The sequence below is a fragment of the Callorhinchus milii genome, unplaced genomic scaffold (assembly GCF_018977255.1).
Source record: "Callorhinchus milii isolate IMCB2004 unplaced genomic scaffold, IMCB_Cmil_1.0 Scaffold3, whole genome shotgun sequence".
NCBI lineage: Eukaryota > Metazoa > Chordata > Chondrichthyes > Chimaeriformes > Callorhinchidae > Callorhinchus > Callorhinchus milii.
In genome coordinates this window covers 57,346,566-57,368,346 of record NW_024704744.1, presented here as the reverse complement: position 1 = coordinate 57,368,346, position 21,781 = coordinate 57,346,566, and the positions used below count along the sequence as shown (strand labels likewise).

General features: G+C 40.2%; 2 protein-coding genes across 2 annotated transcripts in view; one reads left to right on the top strand and one right to left on the bottom strand.

Moving 5' to 3' along the window:
• tmem181 (transmembrane protein 181) overlaps positions 1-12,261 on the top strand; it is a 28,303-nt gene extending 16,042 nt beyond the window's left edge. Inside the window, exons 11-17 of the mRNA XM_042333471.1 lie at positions 340-397; positions 2,724-2,826; positions 4,257-4,308; positions 5,507-5,589; positions 7,133-7,222; positions 8,165-8,231; positions 8,634-12,261. Of these exons, the coding sequence (XP_042189405.1) occupies positions 340-397; positions 2,724-2,826; positions 4,257-4,308; positions 5,507-5,589; positions 7,133-7,222; positions 8,165-8,231; positions 8,634-8,712 (532 nt within the window). The 3' untranslated portion in view covers positions 8,713-12,261. The remainder of the gene's footprint in view (positions 1-339; positions 398-2,723; positions 2,827-4,256; positions 4,309-5,506; positions 5,590-7,132; positions 7,223-8,164; positions 8,232-8,633) is intronic.
• Positions 12,262-13,553: 1,292 nt separating this feature from the next.
• LOC103178899 (dynein light chain Tctex-type 1) lies at positions 13,554-21,297 on the bottom strand. Its single transcript, XM_007893879.1, has 5 exons — positions 21,194-21,297; positions 15,566-15,607; positions 15,351-15,474; positions 14,373-14,450; positions 13,554-13,890 (listed from the first exon to the last, which is right to left on the bottom strand). Exons 1-5 carry the CDS (start codon positions 21,218-21,220, stop codon positions 13,820-13,822), a joined length of 342 nt encoding a protein of 113 aa, XP_007892070.1. The 5' UTR covers positions 21,221-21,297; the 3' UTR covers positions 13,554-13,819.
• Between the last annotated feature and the right edge of the window lie 484 nt (positions 21,298-21,781).

Here is a 21,781-nt window from a genome sequence, read left to right as displayed (position 1 = left end):
GTGAGTTCTTTGTCCCTGCTGAGACTTTCAATTGAGAAGCAACCACCACAGGGAGGTACGCTTACAACCTGATCTGTTTAATGCATTGTACACATAGATGGGATCACTTACTATGTCAGCTGCTGCTGTTGGAGGAGCAGAAGTGGCTAGTGAATTAGCTATTATAGAAAGTACTAAATCTTAAAAATACTGCTGTACATCCAGGCCCAGAGAGGAAGAATTCTAAGGCTTGAAGTAAAGATGAATGAATACACGGTACTTACTGAAACGTTCAAGCTTAGCAGTGTGTATTTTAAATGGTTAAATACTAAGAATGACTTTATTTTGGGCCTCTTTTAGAGTTAATGAGTTACATGACCCAACATACCAATACAGAGTGGATACAAACAACTTCCAGGTGAGAGATTGTGGTTCTTAGAAGTTGATACTTGCTATACTGCGATACTTGCGATACTCTTTCCTCTCACTCCCTCCATGAACCCTTCCAATCGGGTTTCCATGCTGCCCACACCACGGAAACTGCTCTGGTCAAGGTCACAAACGACATCCTGACCATGTGTGACCAGGGTTCCCTCTCTGCCTCCTCATCCTCCTTGACCTTTCCGCCGTCTTTGACACTGTGGACCACTCAATCCTCCTCCACCGTCTCTCCTCCCACCTCAACCTTCAAGGTTCTGTCCTTGACTGGTTCAGGTCCTACCTTTCACACGGCCTCCACTTCGTTGCAGCAAACCGCGTCTCCTCCAGCCCCCGCACCATCTCGTGCGGTGTCCCTCAGGGCTCTATCTTCGGTCCCCTCTTCTTTACCCTCTACATGCTCCCCATTGGTGACGTCATCCGCAGACATGGGGTAAATTTCCACATGTATGCGGACGAAACCCAACTCTACCTCTCTGCCTCCATTCTGAACTCCAGGACTACTGAGATCCTGACCAACTGCCTGTCCGATATCATGTCTTGGACGAGGGCCAACTTTCTCCAACTCAACGTTAGCAGGACCGAGGTTCTCCTGATTGGCTCGCCCAGCGCCTCCACACTTCAGGCGCTGGCAGCATCAGCCTCCATGGCTGCGCACTCAACCTTACTAAGCCAGTCAGGAACTTGGGTGTCTTGTTTGACCCTGAACTGTCCTTTCTCCCCCACATCCGCACCATGACCAGCACTGCCTACCACCACCTCCGCAACATTGCCAGACTCCGCCACTGCCTCATCCCCTCAGGCTGCTGAAACCCTCACCCACGCATTTGTCACCTTAAGGCTTGATTAACGGAATTCCCTCCTCATCGCCCTTCCCAACTCTTCCCTTCACAAGCTGCAGATCATCCAAAACTCTGCAGCTCGTGTACTGTCATGCACCAGGCTCCGAGACCCCATCACTCCCACCCTCGCCTGACTCCACTGGCTCCCCATCCCCCAGAGGATTGAGTTCAAGATCCTCGTCCTCACCTTTAAGGCCATCCATTATTATTATTATTATCTATGGTCTTGCCCTCTCCTACCTCTGACCTGCTGACTCCTCCCTACCAATCTGCCCACTCCCTCTGTTCATCAGGTTTCGGCCTGCTCCCATGTCTCCCGCCCTACCATTGGTGGCCGGGCTTTCAGCCTCTCTACCCCCACACTCTGGAACTCCATCCCACGGTCCCTTCGCCTCGCTTCCTCCCTTGCCTCCTTCAAGGCCGGTCTCAAGACCCTTCTCTTCGACCGTGCCTTTGGTCTCCCTCCCACCTCTCTGCCTTCCCTCACCCCTACACCACCCCTCTCCCATGCTCGGGCCCCGACATCTGACTGTACAGCGCTTTGGGACATCCTCCGAATGTGAAAGGCGCTCTATAAATGTAATTTTGTTGTTGTTGTTATAGACACCAAAATAATATGGAACATAGTGCTGCAAATAATGCATTGATAACCATGTCAAAACAGTGAAAGGTAGTAATAAGCAATGTATGGTAAAGAACTCTTTCCCCTCCACACACCCCCAACCACTATTTCAAAGTAAATGGGGAATTTCTCCTATTGTCCTCGCTATTATTCTCTTTGTTCTCTTGTCAAAATTATTCCCCAAATTAATTTGGTACTTATTTCACTGCTCTTTGCAGATCATTGTTGGCTCAAATTAGATGACAGCTTGGATCAGTTGGAGGTATTGTTGCCTCCAAGCTTCAAGGTTTAAACCTCAGATTGGGGCTTTGAACTTGTAATCTAGGCTGACACTCTAGTGCAGTGATACAAGAACGCTGCATTGACAGTGGTGCTATCCTTTGGATGAGATGTTAAACCAATACCTGTTCAGGTTGACAATAAGGATCCCTTGATACCATTCGAAAGAGAACAATAGTGTTCAGGCCAACGATTCTCCATTGTTGTCTGTGGGACTTTGCCATGTACAAATTGGTTGCTGCATCTAACAAAAATGCAGTTAGTACAATTAACAACAATTAACAGCCTTAAGATGTTCTGATGTTAATATGTGAAATATCAAAAGGAACAATTATAAATAAGTTGGTACATTTGTCAACATAATGATTGTCATCTTTAGTTTCATTTTGTATGGTTTTGATTTTTTTTCATAAGACTAGTCTGCTTAGTTATAGCAATGGATTCAAATATCTGATTTAAAAAAAAAAGTCCTTCCAGCTTGGTTTTCTCTCTCTCTCTCTCTCTATATATATATATAGGAAATATCTTTACATTGAGTACTTTTTGATACCTTTTCATTTCAGGGAATGAAGGTTTTCTTTCTAATTGTGGGATCCCTGTATATACTGTACCTTGTTTTCCTGATTGTGAGGGCCTGTTCAGAACTGAAAAACATGCCATATTTTGGTAAGTGGTGTTTTACTGAAATGTCGATTTGCTGAGTAAAATGTTTGCTAAAATGGTTACTTATTGAAAATAATAAAGGATATCATTTTGCACAGAGGTGCTTTAAACTTAGGGGGGGAATGATATATCTTTTACTGTTTGCTATGTACTGGTTAATTGAACAGAATTCCATTTTTATAATTTGAGTCGACTTAATTGTTTTTCATTCAGCTTTTGGGGAGGTGGTGGGAAGAGCAGGATATTAATGTTTTATATTTGGAACAATGGGATACTTTTGAGCAAACAGTAGGAGTCCAGGGTAGGAGGGAGAGTAGAACGTGCCAATGAAAAGCCGACGTGAGATTTTGTTGATTTACAACAACAGCAACAATTTGCATTTATATAGTCCCCCCTCACGCAGGGTAGTGTTACATAGCACTAGTATCCAATACTAGTTTCTCTAATGCATTCTAATGATATCCTGCTTATGGAAGTTTGTATTTTTCCTCTATGTATACAGTAAATTTCTGATACCTTGTCACTCCCAACGGAAAAGAGCTCAGCAACGAGTTATTGCAGTGATGAGTTAAGCATAGGTCCTCCCAGCCACAACAGGCACTGTGACTGCTGCGGATGCTTGGCGGAGGTTGGGCGCACATGACGAGAGGCCTCTGGTCTATTGGAGGACCAAGCTGTGGCCTCTGGCCTTATTCTGTCACAGGATAGGTCAAGAGGCCATGGCTCCAATAGACCAGAGGCCACTGCGATGCATCCAAGCCTGTGCATCCAACCTCCGCTGAGTGCTCCCACCAGTCACAGAATAGAGCAGGAGGCCTCTGCAATGCAAGGTGCCATCTTATAGGATGAGTTATTTGATTAGATTTACATTGTAAGTACTTAAACAAATTTCTAGAATGCAGCTAGTTGCGTGTTAAATTGTGTGACAAGTAAAGCCAAAGTTCCTTATTAACACTTTGCTTGGGAAGCAGCTGGGATATTGACAGCATGGTGACTTAACTCGTCGTGACTAATTAAGCCAGGGTTGAGTTCCAGAGTTTACTCTGCTTTGGCCTGGCCTAAGAGCTAACCTGAAGCCATCTTACCCCATGAAAGCTTAGTACTAGCTGGATGTTGTATACTTGACTCCCATCATTGAATTGTGTGATACTGCCTTTATCAATTAGTCATTGAGTTGTAAGAAATGACATCATGAAACATCAAGTATTAAGCCGCTTGTTGGCTAAATGGTTTATTTAAAAGCCATTTTAATCAGATTCATGTAATTCTTGTATAACGTTTTTATGATTTAGGTCTTTTCCGTTACTCAAAGTGTTGCAGTTGCATCACTTACGAGTCAATGAATCTGTGGTTAATGTTGATCATTTTAGTGAATTACAGATTCTGTTCTTGCACATCTATACATGTGACCATCTGGTTTGATTTTTTTTCAGATCTCCGACTGAAGTTTTTGACAGGACTAACATTTATTGTGCTGGTAATAAGGTAGGAAATGTCTATCTTGACAAGTTCAGAAAACTGGTGTTCTACCAGTAACTTTTGTATCTATCTCTGTTGGGGACATACATCTGGCCTAAGTTGTCCAGTGCTAATGAAAGGAAAAACTGACCTGAATTTTTGCATCCTATCAATATCTAGTACTCCCTGCTGGATTTCCTCCCTGTGGGGATTTTGGTTGAGAAAGGGATGGGGTTTGATTTTTGATGTTGTTCACAATTTCAAAGAGGAACTAGACAAATTCCTTTAAATTTGATAGGATACAGATTTATTTTGATTATTTTTAAAAATGTCCTGTGTCAAATTATTTTTCCAATTTTCTCCCTTTTGGGCATCAAAGGAATATCGTATGAAATTGGCTGTACTGATGGACTGCTCCAGGCTGAAATTGTTACTGTTTTATACAGTAAAACGCACATAAGTCTTATCTTTATGTATTGTATAATCACCTAAGTCATACATTTACCCAAGTCCCATTCAGTTTCCTATCAAAAAACACTTTGAGTTCTTTACTACTTGTATTAACCACCTCCTAACTTGTAATGCCTCTCCCCTACTCTCCATTACTCCCGAATTTACCGGTTGCTTTGAATCATGGGAATATGACGTCTTGACCCGTCGACACACATGCACTTACTAGCCAGCTGCATTGATTCACGGGAAATGTACTCTTGTCCCATCACCACATGCGCACTTACTGGTAGCATTGAAATTCGCATGCGCAGTGTAGATTATTGATTAAATTGGATTTTATATGATTATACAGTTTGCCTGCAAATCAGACTTCGTGTAAGTCTTATTAAATGTTATGATTCCAACTGATATGACTTATGTTGGCTTTACTGTAGTTGTATGTACAAATCACTGGCGAGGCTCACCCATGCAGAATGGCCACTTGGCTAAGGTATTAAAGGGTGGCTGTGCTCCATCATGAGTTGGTGAATTCAGGGCAAGAAGGTGGAAATTTGTTTGATAACATGAGACAAACCATTTTTCAATCTAACCTTTCATCACTTGTTACTAACCAGACCTGAGCGAATTCAACTCTATTCAACTCATCTTTACAGTAATGGTTTTCAAAAGTGCTGCATTGCCTAACCATGTCTCTTATTCTTGTTTGTCTAATGCAACTAAAGATGCTTTATTTCTATAATGGGTATTTACATATTTGTATTTTTAAATATAGCATCGTAATCTTATACCTGAGGTTCGGATCAAGGGTTCTGCAAGATAACTTTGTGGCTGAGCTTTCAACTCACTATAAGAACTATATCCTTTAATGTAGTCAATCTAATGTTTAATAGAGAACAAAGTTGAGAATTCATTACAAAAAAATCAAGAATTGTTCTTGTGTCATTTGTGAGCCCTGATCCCACTTTGTCCTTGGTGCTCTGCTTTTTGTTTGGTCACCTGGTTTCTGACACACGTGGGAAACCATTACCATGCTTAACAGTATCCAAGTGACAGTTCCAAACGTGTATGCCACCTACGGCTGGAAATTTCCCTGTCAGGAATGGAATGCACACTCTCTCCCTAGAGGATTACTTCCTGTTTACCGAATTTCAGAGAGCATAAGCCACGGGTTGACCAGAGCCAAGGCTTGGAGGCTACAGAGTGTGTGTTGGGATATTGCTGGTTTAACTGGCTAATACCACCTGGCTTGCCATTAATACAACTCCATTCATATGGTACCCTTCACATGGGGTGGCGTTTCGGAGCAGTGGATAGCACGATCTGGTAAGCTTATTGCTGCTTGTCCAGGTAGGATCAAATAATCTGCTAGCGCTGTAGCTTTCAAGTTAACTGGAACCAAGGGGGAAGACTTTGTGCTCAGTGACTGGTCTGCCACTTTCAAGTGCTATTGATGAGTCAGGTTGGTTGGTCTGTCATCGTCAATGCCCTGAAATACTACAGACCCACCTAGGTCAGGAACTAGACTACCGAAACTGCCGCAAACGGTTGACTCAATTCAGTTGCTAAGCATGTCCCCTTGAAGCCAGTTCAGCTCTGAGGAGACCTTGCTAACCACCCTCTAATTGAACCCACTTACCTACTATAAATACTAATTATAGTAATCAAAACATTCTTTGTGGCCGAGCTTTCAACTCGCTATAAGAACTATATCCTTTCATGTGGTTAACCTCGTGATGTTGCAGAGGAGCTGGAAACTAAGCAGAACTGAGGAAATTAAAATCAACAATATTATAAATAATAAATAATCCTTGCATTTGATATAGCGCCTTATCACATCTTCGAGACATCTCAAAGCGCTTCAGCCAGTTGTGCACAGCACTGTCCCATTGTCCCACAGTTGTGGATTGAGTGACAAAATTATTTTTATTTGAAGGGAAAATAACCCCCAGAAAAGCAATCTGCCAACAACCGGGTTCCTATTTATTGCTAGGTAAGCAAAGGCGTGTAGAGTAAGGAATCTTGCCCAATGTTTGCCCTGCCCAGGAATCAAACCCAGGTCCTCTCGCTTGCTAAAGGTAGAGATACTTGCAAGTCACAAAACTACAATAAACAAACAAACTCTTCCAAAACGTAGTGGCTATTTGTAAAATTCATTCCTGTCTCTCCATTCATTAAAAATATTTGTAAGATGGAAAAAAACAGCAAATGCAACATATTCCCTTAACTTGACTGAATTTGTACTGTATGAGGAGAGCACTTTTACCTTGTGAATCAAATGTCCTTTATGTGGCATTATTGACTCCTTAGGCAGGCATTGTGGTGTTTGACATTTTAATGTTCTAATTATTTTCAATGCATCAGTTATGCACTTGTGAATGTCTTCCTTTACTGAGTCCACCAGCTGAATTCTTATCCTTCTATGGCTTGCTGAACTTTTACCTCTATACATTGGCCTACGTCTATTCCCCTTCGAAAAATGCTGTTTATGGTAAGTGACATACATGTTTGCCTGTAGATTGTATGGTGTATGGCGTAAGTTGCCTTTTGCTTGTTTTATTGATCTTTTGTATTGAGACAGTGGAGCTTGAAGTCCATGTTCTGCCTCCTTTCTTCTGTAGGCGTTGGATCAAATAATCTATTAAGGTTCATTTGTTTCCTGAGCAGCATCAAGTGCTGTGTTATGAGAATGTACAGTGAATAGTAGTCAGTCATGATATGAAGCTAGGAGAACAGGAGACCATTCAGCCCATCATGCCTGTTCCACTAGTTTATTAGATCTTTTTAGTCCCATTGTCCTGCCTTTTGGGACATTATTACCTCTACTACCGAAGTATTTGTCTGTATCTCTCTTTTAAATATTGATTCTGGCTTTACAGTTTTCTGGGGGAAAATTGTTCTTCATGTTTACAACCCTCCATGTGTAGAAATGATGCACTTGAACCTCACAGGGTTGGCCAGTATACATTACCTTTGAATAGCGCTTTTCACATTGCGAGGCTGTCCCAAGGCGCTGGACAGTCAGGAATTGGGACCAAGCAGCAGATTGGGATCATGAGGGGTGGAGGGCAGGGAAAGTAGGGGTACGAGAGTGACCAAAGGCGTGTTGAAGATGGGGGCAAGAGAGGGAGCAAGGTGAAGGGACTGGAATGGAGTTCCAAAGGGTGAGAGCAGAGAGGCTGAAGGCCCGACCACCGATGGTGGGGCAGGCCGGGTGGGGGACGTGAAGCAGGCCAGAGCCTACTGAGCAGAGAGGTTGATATGTCATTAGCAGGTCACAGAGATATGAAGGTGAAGGCCGTGGGGGGCTTTGAAGGTGAGGACGAGGGTTTTGAACTCTATCCTCTGGGGGGTAAAGTGCTTTATAGATGCTGTTGATTTGTGAATATATCTTCTGTGAACCAGACACAATTGGTTACCTTTCTCTCTTTAGAGTCCCAGCTGAAAGATAACCCAGCCTTTTCCATGCTAAATGACTCTGATGATGATGTGATCTACGGGTAAGTTTGTCCTTTATATGGTGGTGACCTTTGTTTTGGTGGGGGCGGGGGTGGGGGGAGAAGAGAGAGAGAGTCACAGTATAGATTGTTCAAGGACTTTCTCATTCTGTTCCACTGTGAACTGTTTGAGCTGAGTTTCAGCCACTCCAAAACACTAGAACATTGCCTGAATCCCTCCATCTCGACTCCTTGGATCTTGTCTAATAAGACCTTTTGAAAATAAAATTTGATAATGCATTCTTATAATTGTTATTATCATTGTTATAATTATCCAATTTTGATTAAGAGATACTACAAATTGGATTTCACAAGTTTTGAACTGTTCTAAGTGCATTGATTAGATTCATCTTGATCATTTGACCCAAACTTCTTCAGGTTTAACTTTTAACTTTTCTACGTTAGGAGCGACTATGAAGAAATGCCTTTACAAAATGGTCGTGCCATTAAATCTAAGTACCAGGATGAATCTGACAGTGACTGAACAAAGGATCTCCAATGGCTGTACCCTAACCAGGAATAGATACACTACACTCGTGGGTTTGGAAAACGGAAGGATGAAATAGAATTTTCATTGAAATATTTTCTATGTGACCAATCTCATAACTACTTCAGTACCTAAGTAACTAAAATCACATCATGGTAACTTTACATGTGGTATTGTAAATATTTAACCTTCTCATGCACTTCTGCTAGCTGTTCTGTCTGATTCTTAGTACATTTTAAACAAACGACTGGTTTGTGATTAGGGAACGGGGATCCTGGGGCAAACCAGGTGCTGAAGGCATTTATAGTATTTCCTCTTTTATTTGCCTTCTTCAGGGAGGATGGGATGGAGAGAGAGAACACGTTTTATTATTGGAAACCAACACATGAAGCTTCTAAAACATCATTTGGTCTTACTCTGAACATGTGCAATGATATGAATGTTTTCTTGAGTGTTGTGGAACCTCTTTTTAAAATTACAAACTGATATACAAGATGAATGAGACTCACTAAAAAGATCAGATGTAGGGCAAAGATGTAATGAAATGATGTATTTTAAAGCAAATCAGGTTGCTACTTGGGATTCTTTATTTGGAACAATTTTAAAATCAAGAGTGTCTTAAATTTGTAATTTGCTGATGAAGAAAAATAAGTGCAAAAACAGGATCCTTGTTTCTTAATTTTAAGTGTGGATCAGATTACCTTTTAAGTATGAGGCTGTGCATAGTAACATTTGTTTGAAGAATACAGTGCAATATAGGAGCTAATAGATGCATTGGCTTACATTATTACCAACCATATCACAAAATGATAAAGGGAAACAACAGTTGTTTACTTGCTCATCATTGTGATAAATAACTAATTATTGTACTTCATCAATAAGAGTTAATCTATTCTGTGACATAGGAATATGCTAGAACTTTTAATTTCAGGAGCAACCTATATTAATATAGTATCCATAGTCTTCATGCACCAATTACATTCCAGGAAGGAACAATTTTAATTGCTTTGTTTCTGTAGAAATCTTTGAGGTAAAATTGGTCGTAAAGAGTTCTCTCTTCTGTTTTCCATTTCTCTTCCCCTGTTTTATTTACAAGTTTGATTGACTAGAAATGTGTATTTTTCTGTGGGTCTTAACTTACCGTGGATAAATAGATTCTGGTGCTCTAAAATCTAAATGAACGCACACATTCAAGGAAGTTCATGACCATTGATTGTGTGTATTTGTTTTTACAAATCTTTAATTGATCAGTTGTTGTCAGATTCCTGATGTCACATTGCATATTTACTGCCTAAATATCTCTCCAGTCTATATACAAATAGCTTTTGGGCATTTAGTACCATCATTGATCCTTACTGTGATTTAATAAGGTTTAACATTGGTACTAAGTATCTGAAGCAATTGTTTTGCCCACTAGTTATTAGATCCTGTTGCAGGTGAACATTGGTTTAGTTTTCTAAATATCACTCAATCTCCTCAGGAAAGTATGTGAGACCATTGTCATTTTTTTAAAGAAACAAATCATTTGAAAACCGTGTTATCTGACACCCTAGTGCAATACTAGGGGAGCAGAGGTGCCGTCTTTCAGATTAGATGTTAAACAAAAACCAAAGTCCTGTTTAGGTGGATCCTGAAGATTCCATGGTACTATTTGAAAAAAGAGCTTCTCCTGGTGTCATGGCCAACAATCTTCTACATAAAATTGGTCATTTACTTCATGGCTTTTGGTGGACATTGCTGTGTGCAAATTGGCTGCCACGTCCGCCTAGTCAATGCACAAGTCAATACACTTTACAGCAATTCCCTGGGAAACACTTAAAATGTTTTGACGTTACAGACCCAATGTAAAATGCAAGGTTTATTTATATTGTTGTTTGTTTAGTTGGAGTATTTACTATTTCCTAAGAGATCCACTATGTGAATTTAAGGTGAGACTTGTACCTTCCAGATGTATACATAATCTTGCTTGAATGATTTTCTTCCATTCTTTCTTGTTTGCTCCCAATCAAATCCGTGCAATGGTTATTTATATTCTTCCCTTGTTTAGTTCCTGTATTTTCCATTCCCAAAGAAGCTCGCAATGTAAGCTTTAGCTGAGACTTGTACATTCCTAATGAGGTGCACAAATAATCTTGGTTAATTTAACCGAATACCTTACATCTTCTTTTGTAAGGCACCAGAGGACACTATTAATATTATGCATGGAAGAACAGGACCAGTCTTAGCCATCTTCCTGCTTGTGTGTGCACAGTGCCAGAAGCCTATCTTGTTTGAGAACTTTATATATCAGCACTTTATTTAGCTTCACTTTTTATATCTTTACCCTACTTGTGTACGCATTTGGTTCCATGGTCCTGATTGCTGTCCAGTACCGCCCACAAATATTTATTTTATATGCGTGAGCTAAAATGGTGTCAGCAAGCTTTTCAGCTGTTTGGTGGTGCCATGTTATCCCGTTATTAATCTTATGAGCGAAACGGTAAAAGTTTGAAATAAATTTTAAAAGTTTTTGTTGAGCGTAAGTTCCCGTCTTCACCCAATGCCTACACACTGAAAAGCATCATTAAGAAACTTGGCTTTTTGCTTTCCTGTCTTCAGTCAAAGAAGCTTGGAATCCAATTCCTATGAGCCTTCTCTCACCTTGCTGACATCCACTACTTCCACCCAGACGTGGGAGCTACTTGGTGTGTGTGTGAATGTATGTGTATGTATATATATATATATATGTATGGTTGTTACCAACTGAGCCATTAGGAAGCCTTTTATATTCCATTTTCTAGTGTTTGGAGTAACTGCTGCCATTTAATAATTTATCACCACACATACAATGTGGGATGTTTCCGATTTTCCTGTGGATCACATTTAGAGGAAATTTGAAAGTTATTAAACAGAAACATTTCTAAATAATAGTGCAATATCAGCAGAACCTCAATGTGTTCTGCTGGTAACTTTACTCTTGGGTTGGTTGAAAAAGTGTACTAGTTTGATAATTTTGACCAATATACACCTTCATCATTTCTCAAGATGGGATCATGTGTTTAATCCCAGGATGTGGAAATCGACAGTTGAATCCCAGGTTATCCCATTGTTAATTTTGTGAGCAAATGGTAAACATTTGAAATAAATTTTAAAAGTTTTTGCTTGAACATCTAATTTTTTTGAAATAAACTGAATTGTGCCAACTGCCAATTTGCAGCCTTCAATGAGAAATAAAGTTGCAAAAGATTCGTAATATTTGACTAAATTAAATGTATGTTAAATTAATTGTACTGCGTTTGTAAAATAAATTGAATGTAGTAGTATATGTGCATCTACTGGGACTGTAAATATTGCAGCTAACAAAGTATTGTATGTGAGAAGCTAATAGAAGTGAACTTCTGAATCTTTGATTGGGATTCATTACTGCATTTTAAAATGGGAATATCTGATTACTTTAAGACTACTGAGCATTATTTGTATTGAGGCTCATTTAAATGAACAGTTATGTACATATCTAGGCTTATACCTAATTTGAGTTGATGCCAATAAAAAAACACTTTCAGTTGATTTTCTGGTTGTGACAATTTAACTTTCGAGGGAAATCATACTATTAGTTGTTATAAAGCTGATGTACTCATTCCACCATTAGCATTTTTACATTGTTATATTTTAGCAACCCTTACATTTTTATACATATATCCAGAGCTTGGAATCCACTTTGATTTCCATGCCGGGGCAAGCAGTTGTTGCTCAAACTCCATAATTACAACTGGTGGAATCATGGTTTAAAATGTAGGGTTGTGTATTTGACTTGCGGGCAGGAGAATGGCAGCAATGCTCCAATAGAAGGAAGCTTGTAAGGAGTTCCTAGTTCCTGCTATCCATCTAGTGTCTCAAATGTGAGAGAAAGGTGGTAGGTGAGGTAATGGGGGTAGCCCGGTCTTCCTTGGGCTGGGCTGGTTTTAGGGTGATGTGCTCAGCCACAGAACAAGAGAAATAAGTTAGTCTTCTGCTGGTCTTTGTAATCTGGTCCCTGAGCCATGTTGGTTTACAGTCCTCCAGGGCACTGAAACAGACCAGCCAGTCTGGCTTGTCAGCAGACTTGGGGTGGGAAAACAGTCACTGGGCCGAGATTCCTTCCCCTCAACTCCCGTTAAGCCTGCAAGCCAAAGCTCTCAATAGACTAGATAGGCAAGATGGACAAGTGGAAGGTATCTTGTCAAACTTCTGTCAATGGTGAACTATGTGGATTTAGCTGTAACCAATGCACGCTGATGGCCCCAAGCCTTGGCTATTGCTAACCTCCTAATACTCAAAAGAATGTCGAAACGTGGAACTTTCCATCTGTAGGTAGAATATGTAGGCTGAACTCTGTGGTTTGGATCAGAAGCATGGTAAGTTTTCACATGTCTAAGACACCCATCTGACCACATAAAATTACAGTTGGCTAACCTTGAATTTTAATCTGGAACTAATTATATAAGTATACCCTAAGAATTTGTTCCATTGACTTGATGAAATCAAGTTGGCTGTAGCTATTTAAAACAAATGAATATTTTTGGCAGCAATTTCATGAAAGGGTTTTTGTATGTAGTTTGGATGTTTAAACACTCAGGCTGTGAGCTTGTGCTCCAAACAATACTAATAAATCACAGCCGTGAATGTCTGCAATAATATTAGAATGGAAACCAGACGCTCATGTGATTTTAGACCCACTTATAACTAAAGAAATTTTACCAATTGAATTGTCCATGTGGGAGGGGACTTTTTAAGCTTCCATTAAAAAGAATCCCAGCTATTAAAATACCAATATTTTCAGACTGTAGGTAGTGCTTAAGACTTGCAACAGTGTACAATAATTAGTTCAAATGAAACAAGTTTATTTTAATGTTTTAACACAAAACATGAAAGGTTACAACAACTATGTTTCTTCACGAGTAGATGGAATGGATGCTTATGCAAAACAAATAGGAACAAGACACTCCATGTTGAATTGGACACTGTTAGAATATTTAAAAATAAGGATAGTAATAAAAGCAGCAATCAAGTGCTTCACAGTCCAGGTCTTTTAGGGAAGGATAGATGGGTTAAATATCAAGGATATAATGCAGCCAGAATCCAGGATTTAGATAGTTAGCCCAAAGACACTGACCAGGCAGTACATAGTCTTATTCTCCCATCTCACAGTGCAGCTCCCTGAAAGGTAAGAAATAGACCAATTACACACTGAGATGAGAACTAGACATTGCATTCTTGGGTTTTAGGCTCTTTCCTCCATTTCCCTCAATTCACTCTGCATCACATAGCATTCCCCTTCGGTATTTTAAATAAAGACTTGGCACCAGCGCTCTGTGAGCAGAAGGTAGACACACCTACTCAACATATTGTTGATAGGTATTTGTGGTATTTTAAGAAGCATCAATCAAATTAATTTCATAAAAGAACCAGCTGGAATCGAAGAGCTTCAAAAATAACACCTTCAGAATAAATAAAATCTTTAAATAAATGGATAGATTTGGATCACGGAAATAAAAAAAGCCACATTGCTTTGTGAAACTGCCTTTATTATTTGTACGTACCTCCAGTAGTTCTATTCACAGTAACTATTATTCACGGGTACAGAGCTAGCTGGCTATTGTCATTTGTTCAACCATTAAGACAAGTTTGGTTTTACATACCATCACCATTATTATCCCAGAAACAGGAACTAGCAGTGTGCAGTCCAGCTCCATTCTTCTGCATTATTGCCGAAGTCACTGAAATCAAATACACATTAAATGCAACAATGTGCTTTTTAGTGAAGCCTCAAGAATTTATTCACATAACATTTATCTGTGAAAAGGTCTGAAGTTGAAGCTGGATGCAAAGCAAGCAAAATACAGGCAAAAGTTCTGTGGTGCACATATACAAAGGTGACTGTGGGGTTTCAAGGAAATGCTCCAACCCCAGTTACACAATACTACAATACAGTCACTAGACTACAATAAATCCTGTGAAACGCTTTGAGATGTTTTGTTGATGAGATAAAGTGCTGTATGAAATTTGAGGATTATTACTAACAAAAACAACAAGAAATTGCATTTATATAGCACCTTTTACTTTAGGGAGATGTCCCAAGGTACTCGACAGTCGACGGCTTGGATGCGGGTTGGATTCAGGAGGGTGGGGGGGAAGTTGACCAAAGGTGCAGTCAAAGAGGAAGATCTTTTGAGACAAAACTTAAAAAGGTAAGGGAAGGGGCAAGGCAGATGGACTCCGAGATGGAGTGACACATTAAGTCAGGGTCGAGTTTTCAGCAGTTTACTGTATACATGTTGTGTGTATATTTTGGGGAGGAGATGAGAAAAAAATCTTTTAATAGGCATGAATTCACAAGCCCATGGTCCATTTCCTGTACTATATTGTTGAAGCTTTCTTCACCGTTCATTTCAAATTGTTGTTCAAGAATCCAGAGCAGTTACAAACTATAAATTACATAATACAAAGTATTGCAGTAAACCACAATATTCTGTTATTATTATTTGTTAAGTGCTTTGGGACATTCTTCCAACAGGAAAGGCACTGTATACATGTAAATTTGTATTGTAACTGTATTATATTTCACACCAAAGTCCAGGTATCTCAATCTGCTGGGAAGCTCGTTGATTAACACTCACCAATATACTTAAAGGGTTTGTTCAATTTTGTCAGTTGACTCAGACACATTTCCACTACGGTTGATGTCCAGTGGTTCACCCTGCTAGGTTGGTATGAATTCCCACCGATTGCAGTCTCTATGGACTGTAAAGAATAGAACTTTTCGGTGAACTTCAACTGACCATATTGCTAATAGACAAAAGTAGATTTGACATAGATTATGCAAAACACTTACCTCTTTAATAATGGCACTCACTTCATCTACAACAAATTCAGTCTGAAGAGAAAAAACAATATTGTTTAGTTTGTTCTCTGAAGATGATAATCCTCACTGAACTATGCAGTTAATTTACTGTATTCAATATACTGCACAACAGCTAAATGGCAATATAAATGTGGGTGGAAACAACTCAAAGCAAGCTGGAGCCAGTGTTGGAAGCTGGGTGGAGCAAGATTCTGGTTAGTGCAGATTCACAACAAAGACGCACTACACCGAAGGCATTAAATAAGAAATCTCCTGTATATATTTTCTTTCTCCACACCCACACACATATATATATTCAGTAAACTGATGACTCTACCCTGGCTTAACATATCACTAACACTTACGTCATCATGCTGTCAGTATCCTGGCCACACTCATATATATATATATATATAACTCATCACTCCAGATAACTTGTCACTGAGCCCTTTTCCCTTGGAATGATGAGTTATCAGGAGTTTACTTTATCCCTCTTCATCTCTCTCCATCCATCATTCACCCTCTATAAAACTCTTCTCACTGGATTCTCTCCCTATTATAACATATACAACTCTCTTGGTGTTTCTCTCCCTCCGTGTGTACAATAGTAATAATCCTTGTATTTGATATAACGCCTTATGTCTCCGAGACGTCTCAAAGCACTTCACAGGATATAGTGTAAAGTGAATTGACTATATGTTATGGTATACACGGTGTGTATGGTATGGCATAGACAGTGCGTATATGGTATGGTATATACAGTGTGTATGGTATACACAGTGTGTATGGTATGGTATGCATTGTGTGTATGGTATGGTATACATTGTGTGCATGGTATGGTATATACAGTGTGTATGGTATGGTATACATAGTGTGTATGGTATGATATATACAATGTGTGGTATGGTGTACACCGTGTGTGTGGTATGGTATATACAGTGTGTGTGGTATAGTATATACAGTGTGTGTGGTATGGTATATACAATGTGTGTGGTGCGGTATACACAGTGTGTATGTTATGGTATATACAGTATGTATGGTACATACAGTGTGTGGTATGGTATACACTGTGTGTATGGTATGGTATATACAGCGGGTATGGTATGGTATATACAGTGGGCGTGGTGTGGTATATACAGTGGGTGGGGTATGGTATGTACAGTGTGTATGGTATGGTATATATAGTGTGTATGGTATGGTGTACACAGTGCGTATGGTATGGTATATACAGTGTGTATTGTATATGCAGTGTGTGTGATATGGTATATACTGTGTGCATGGTATGGTATATACAGTGGGCGTGGTATGGTATATACAGTGTGTATGGTATGGTATATGCAGTGGGAATGGTATGGTATATACACTGGGTATGGTATGGTACATACAGTGGGTATGCTATGGTATATACAGCGGGTATGGTATATACAGTGGGTATGGTATGGTATATACAGTGTGTATGGTATGGTGTATACAATATGTATGGTATGGTATATACAGTGTGTAAGGTATGGTGTATACAGTGGGTATGGTATGGTATACACAGTGGGTATGGTATGGTATACACAGTGGGTATGGTATGGTATACACAGTGGGTATGTGATGGTATACACAGTGGGTATGTGATGGTATATACAGTGGGTATGGTATGGTATATACAGTGTGTATGGTGTGGTATATACAGTGTGTATGGTATGGTATATACAGCGGGTATGGTATGGTATATACAGTGGGTGTGGTGTGGTATATACAGTGGGTGGGGTATGGTATGTACAGTGGGTAGGGTATGGTATGTACAGTGCGTATGGTATGGTATATACAGTGCGTATGGTATGGTGTATACAGTGTGTATTGTATGTGCAGTGTGTGATATGGTATATACCGTGTGTATGGTATGGTATATAAGGTGGGTATGGTATGGTATATACAGTGGGCGTGGTGTGGTATACACAGTGGGTGTGGTATGGTATACACAGTATGTATGGTATGGTATACACAGTGTGTATGGTATGGTATATACAGTGTGTATGGTATGGTATATACAGTGTGTATGGTATGGTATATGCAGTGGGAATGGTATGGTATACACAGTGGGAATGGTATGGTATATACACTGGGTATGGTATGGTATATACACTTGGTATGATATGGTACGTACACTGGGTATGGTATGGTACGTACAGTGGGTATGGTATGGTATATACAGTGGGTATGGTATGGTATATACAGTGGGTATGGTATGGTATGCACAGTGGGTATGGTATGGTATATACAGTGTGTAGGGTATGGTATACACAGTGGGTATGGTATGGTATACACAGTGGGTATGGTATGGTATACACAGTGTGTATGGTATGGTATATACAGTGTGTATGGTATGGTATATGCAATATGTATGGTATGGTATATACAGTGCATACACGATATGATACATACAGTGTGTATGGTATGGTATATACAGTATGTATGGTATGGCATATATAGTGTGTATGGCATGGTATATATATACAGTGTGTATGGTATGGCATATACACAGTGGGTATGGTACGGCACATATAGCGTGTATGGTATGGTATATATACAGTGGGCATGGTATGGTATATACAGTGGGTATAGTATGGTATATACAGTGTGTATGGTATGGTATATACAGTGTGTATGGTATGGTATATACAGTGTGTATGGTATGGTATATGCAGTGGGAATGGTATGGTATACACAGTGGGAATGGTATGGTATATACACTGGGTATGGTATGGTATATACACTTGGTATGATATGGTACGTACACTGGGTATGGTATGGTACACACAGTGGGTACGGTATGGTATATACAGTGGGTATGGTATGGTATATACAGTGGGTATGGTATGGTACGTACAGTGGGTATTGTACGGTATATACAGTGGGTATGGTATGGTATACACGGTGGGTATGGTATGGTATATACAGTGGGTATGGTGTGGTATATACAGTGGGTATGGTATACACCGTGGGTATGGTATGGTACATATATACGGTGGGTATGGTATGGTATATACAGTGGGTATGGTATGGTATATACAGTGGGTATGGTATGGTATATACAGTGGGTATGGTATGGTATATACAGTGGGCATGGTATGGTATACACAGTGGGTATGGTATGGTATACATAGTGGGTATGGTATGGTATATACAGTGGGTATGGTATATACAGTGGGTACGGTATATACAGTGTGTATGGTATAGACAGTGTGTATGGTATATACAGTGCGTATGGTATGGTATATACAGTGGGTATGGTATGGTATATACAATGTGTATGGTATGGTATATACAGTGGGTATGGTATGGTATGTACAGTGGGTATGGTATGGTATATACAGTGGGTATGGTATGGTATATACAGTGGGCATGGTATGGTATACACAGTGGGTATGGTATGGTATACACAGTGGGTATGGTATGGTATACACAGTGGGTATGGTATGCACAGTGGGTATGGTATGGTATATACAGTGGGTATGGTATGGTATATACAGTGGGTTTGGTATGGTATATACAGTGTGTATGGTATGGTATATACAGTGTGTATGGTATGGTATATACAGTGGGGTATGGTATGGTATATACAGTGGGTACGGTATACACAGTGGGTATGGTATATACAGTGGGTATGGTATGGTATACACAGTGGGTATGGTATGGTATACGCAGTGGGTATGGCATGGTATACACAGTGGGTATGGTATACACAGTGGGTATGGTATACACAGTGGGTATGGTATGGTATACACAGTGGGTATGGTATGGTATACACAGTGGGCATGGTATGGTATATACAGTGGGTATGGTATATACAGTGGGTATGGTATATACGACGTGTATGGCATATACAGTGTGTATGGTATATGCAGTGCGTATGGTATGGTATATACAGTGCGTATGGTATGGTATATACAGTGTGTATGGTATGGTATATACAGCGTGTATGGTATGGTATATACAGTGGGGTATGGTATGGTATACACAGTGGGTATGGTATATACAGTGGGTATGGTATATACAGTGGGTATGGTATGGTATACACAGTGGGTATGGTATGGTATACACAGTGTGTATGGTATACACAGTGGGTATGGTATATACAGTGGGTATGGTATATACAGTGGGGTATGGTATGGTATACACAGTGGGTATGATATGGTATACACAGTGGGTATGGTATATACAGTGGGTATGGTATATACAGTGGGTATGGTATGGTATACACAGTGGGTATGGTATGGTATACACAGTGGGTATGGTGTGGTATATACAGTGGGTATGGTATATACAGTGTGTATGGTATATACAGTGTGTGTGGTGTGGTATATACAGTGGGTATGGCATGGTATACACAGTGGGTATGGTATGGTATACACAGTGGGTATGGTATGGTATACACAGTGGGTATGGTATGGTATACACAGTGGGTATGGTATGGTATACACAGTGGGTATGGTATGGTATACACAGTGGGTATGGTATGGTATACACAGTGGGTATGGTATGGTATACACAGTGGGTATGGTATGGTATACACAGTGGGTATGGTATGGTATATACAGTGGGTATGGTATGGTATACACAGTGGGTATGGTATGGTATACACAGTGGGTATGGTATGGTATACACAGTGGGTATGGTATGGTATACACAGTGGGTATGGTATGGTATACACAGTGGGTATGGTATGGTATACACAGTGGGTATGGTATGGTATACACAGTGGGTATGGTATGGTATATACAGTGGGTATGGTATGGTATATACAGCGGGTATGGTATATACAGTGGGTATGGTATATACAGTGTGTGTGGTGTGGTATATACAGTGTGTATGGTATATACAGTGTGTATGGTATATACAGTGTGTGTGGTGTGGTATACACAGTGGGTATGGTATATACAGTGTGTATGGTATATACAGTGTGTGTGGTGTGGTATACACAGTGGGTATGGTATATACAGTGTGTATGGTATATACAGTGTGTGTGGTGTGGTATATACAGTGTGTATGGTATATACAGTGGGTATGGTATATGCAGTGTGTGTGGTGTGGTATATACAGTGGGTATGGTATATACAGTGGGTATGGTATACACAGTGTGTATGGTATATACAGTGTGTATGGTATACACAGTGGGTATGGTATACACAGTGGGTATGGTATATACAGTGGGTATGGTATATACAGTGTGTGTGGTGTGGTATATACAGTGTGTATGGTATATACAGTGTGTATGGTATATACAGTGTGTGTGGTATATACAGTGTGTATGGTATATACAGTGTGTGTGGTGTGGTATACACAGTGTGTATGGTATATACAGTGTGTGTGGTGTGGTATACACAGTGTGTATGGTATATACAGTGTGTGTGGTGTGGTATATACAGTGTGTGTGTATGGTATATACAGTGGGTATGGTATGGTATATACAGTGTGTGTGGTGTGGTATATACAGTGTGTATGGTATATACAGTGTGTGTGTATGGTATATACAGTGGGTATGGTATATACAGTGTGTATGGTATATACAGTGTGTGTGGTGTGGTATACACAGTGTGTGATATGGTATATTATATATCTCTCTCTCACCTCTTCTCCGCTCTGAAACTCGTCCATGTCTGTGGCCGCTCCGCGCACGCGCACTCTCCTCTCACTAACGGCCCAGATTTAAACCACAAACAATGCCGGAGGCGGGGCTTAGCCGAGCAGCAATACGCGTGCGCAGCCCCGTCCTCCTGATTGGACATTGTGCAGAATTCTGTCCCGGACCGGGAACCGCCCCTCCCTCCCGGCTCGGTGTCCAGGCTCTGCGCATGCGCCTGTTACTGCCCTCACTGTACAGTACACTCTGCTCCCACCCTCAGCTGTTCCTCCCTCTGCCCACACCTCAGGGAAACATCCCAATGCACTGAACAGTATTGTCCTGGAACATTGGTGCAGCCGTGATAAGGCGCTATATCAAATGCAAGGATTATTATTAATAATACTAATCCGACACAATTGCTGGGAAGGTTAATTATACATTTACATAGGCTCTGGGATCTTCATTAGCACAAGATCATCAAACTGACAAGTCCACTCCCTCCAGTGCCAGTTTTGCTCATGCACTTTCATTGTAAACCTGTTCCCTGACCGGTAAAAGGTAATTGTGTGAAAATCTACTTTAATACATGGTAT

Coding starts and splice junctions, on each gene's coding strand:
- LOC103178899 (XM_007893879.1), bottom strand. CDS start 21,220: ATGGACGAGTTTCAGAGCGGAGAAGAG. Junction 15,608..21,193: donor AGTTTCAGAGCGGAGAAGAG/GTGAGAGAGAGA, acceptor TTTTCTCTTCAG/ACTGAATTTGTTGTAGATGA. Junction 15,475..15,565: donor TGAGTGCCATTATTAAAGAG/GTAAGTGTTTTG, acceptor TATTCTTTACAG/TCCATAGAGACTGCAATCGG.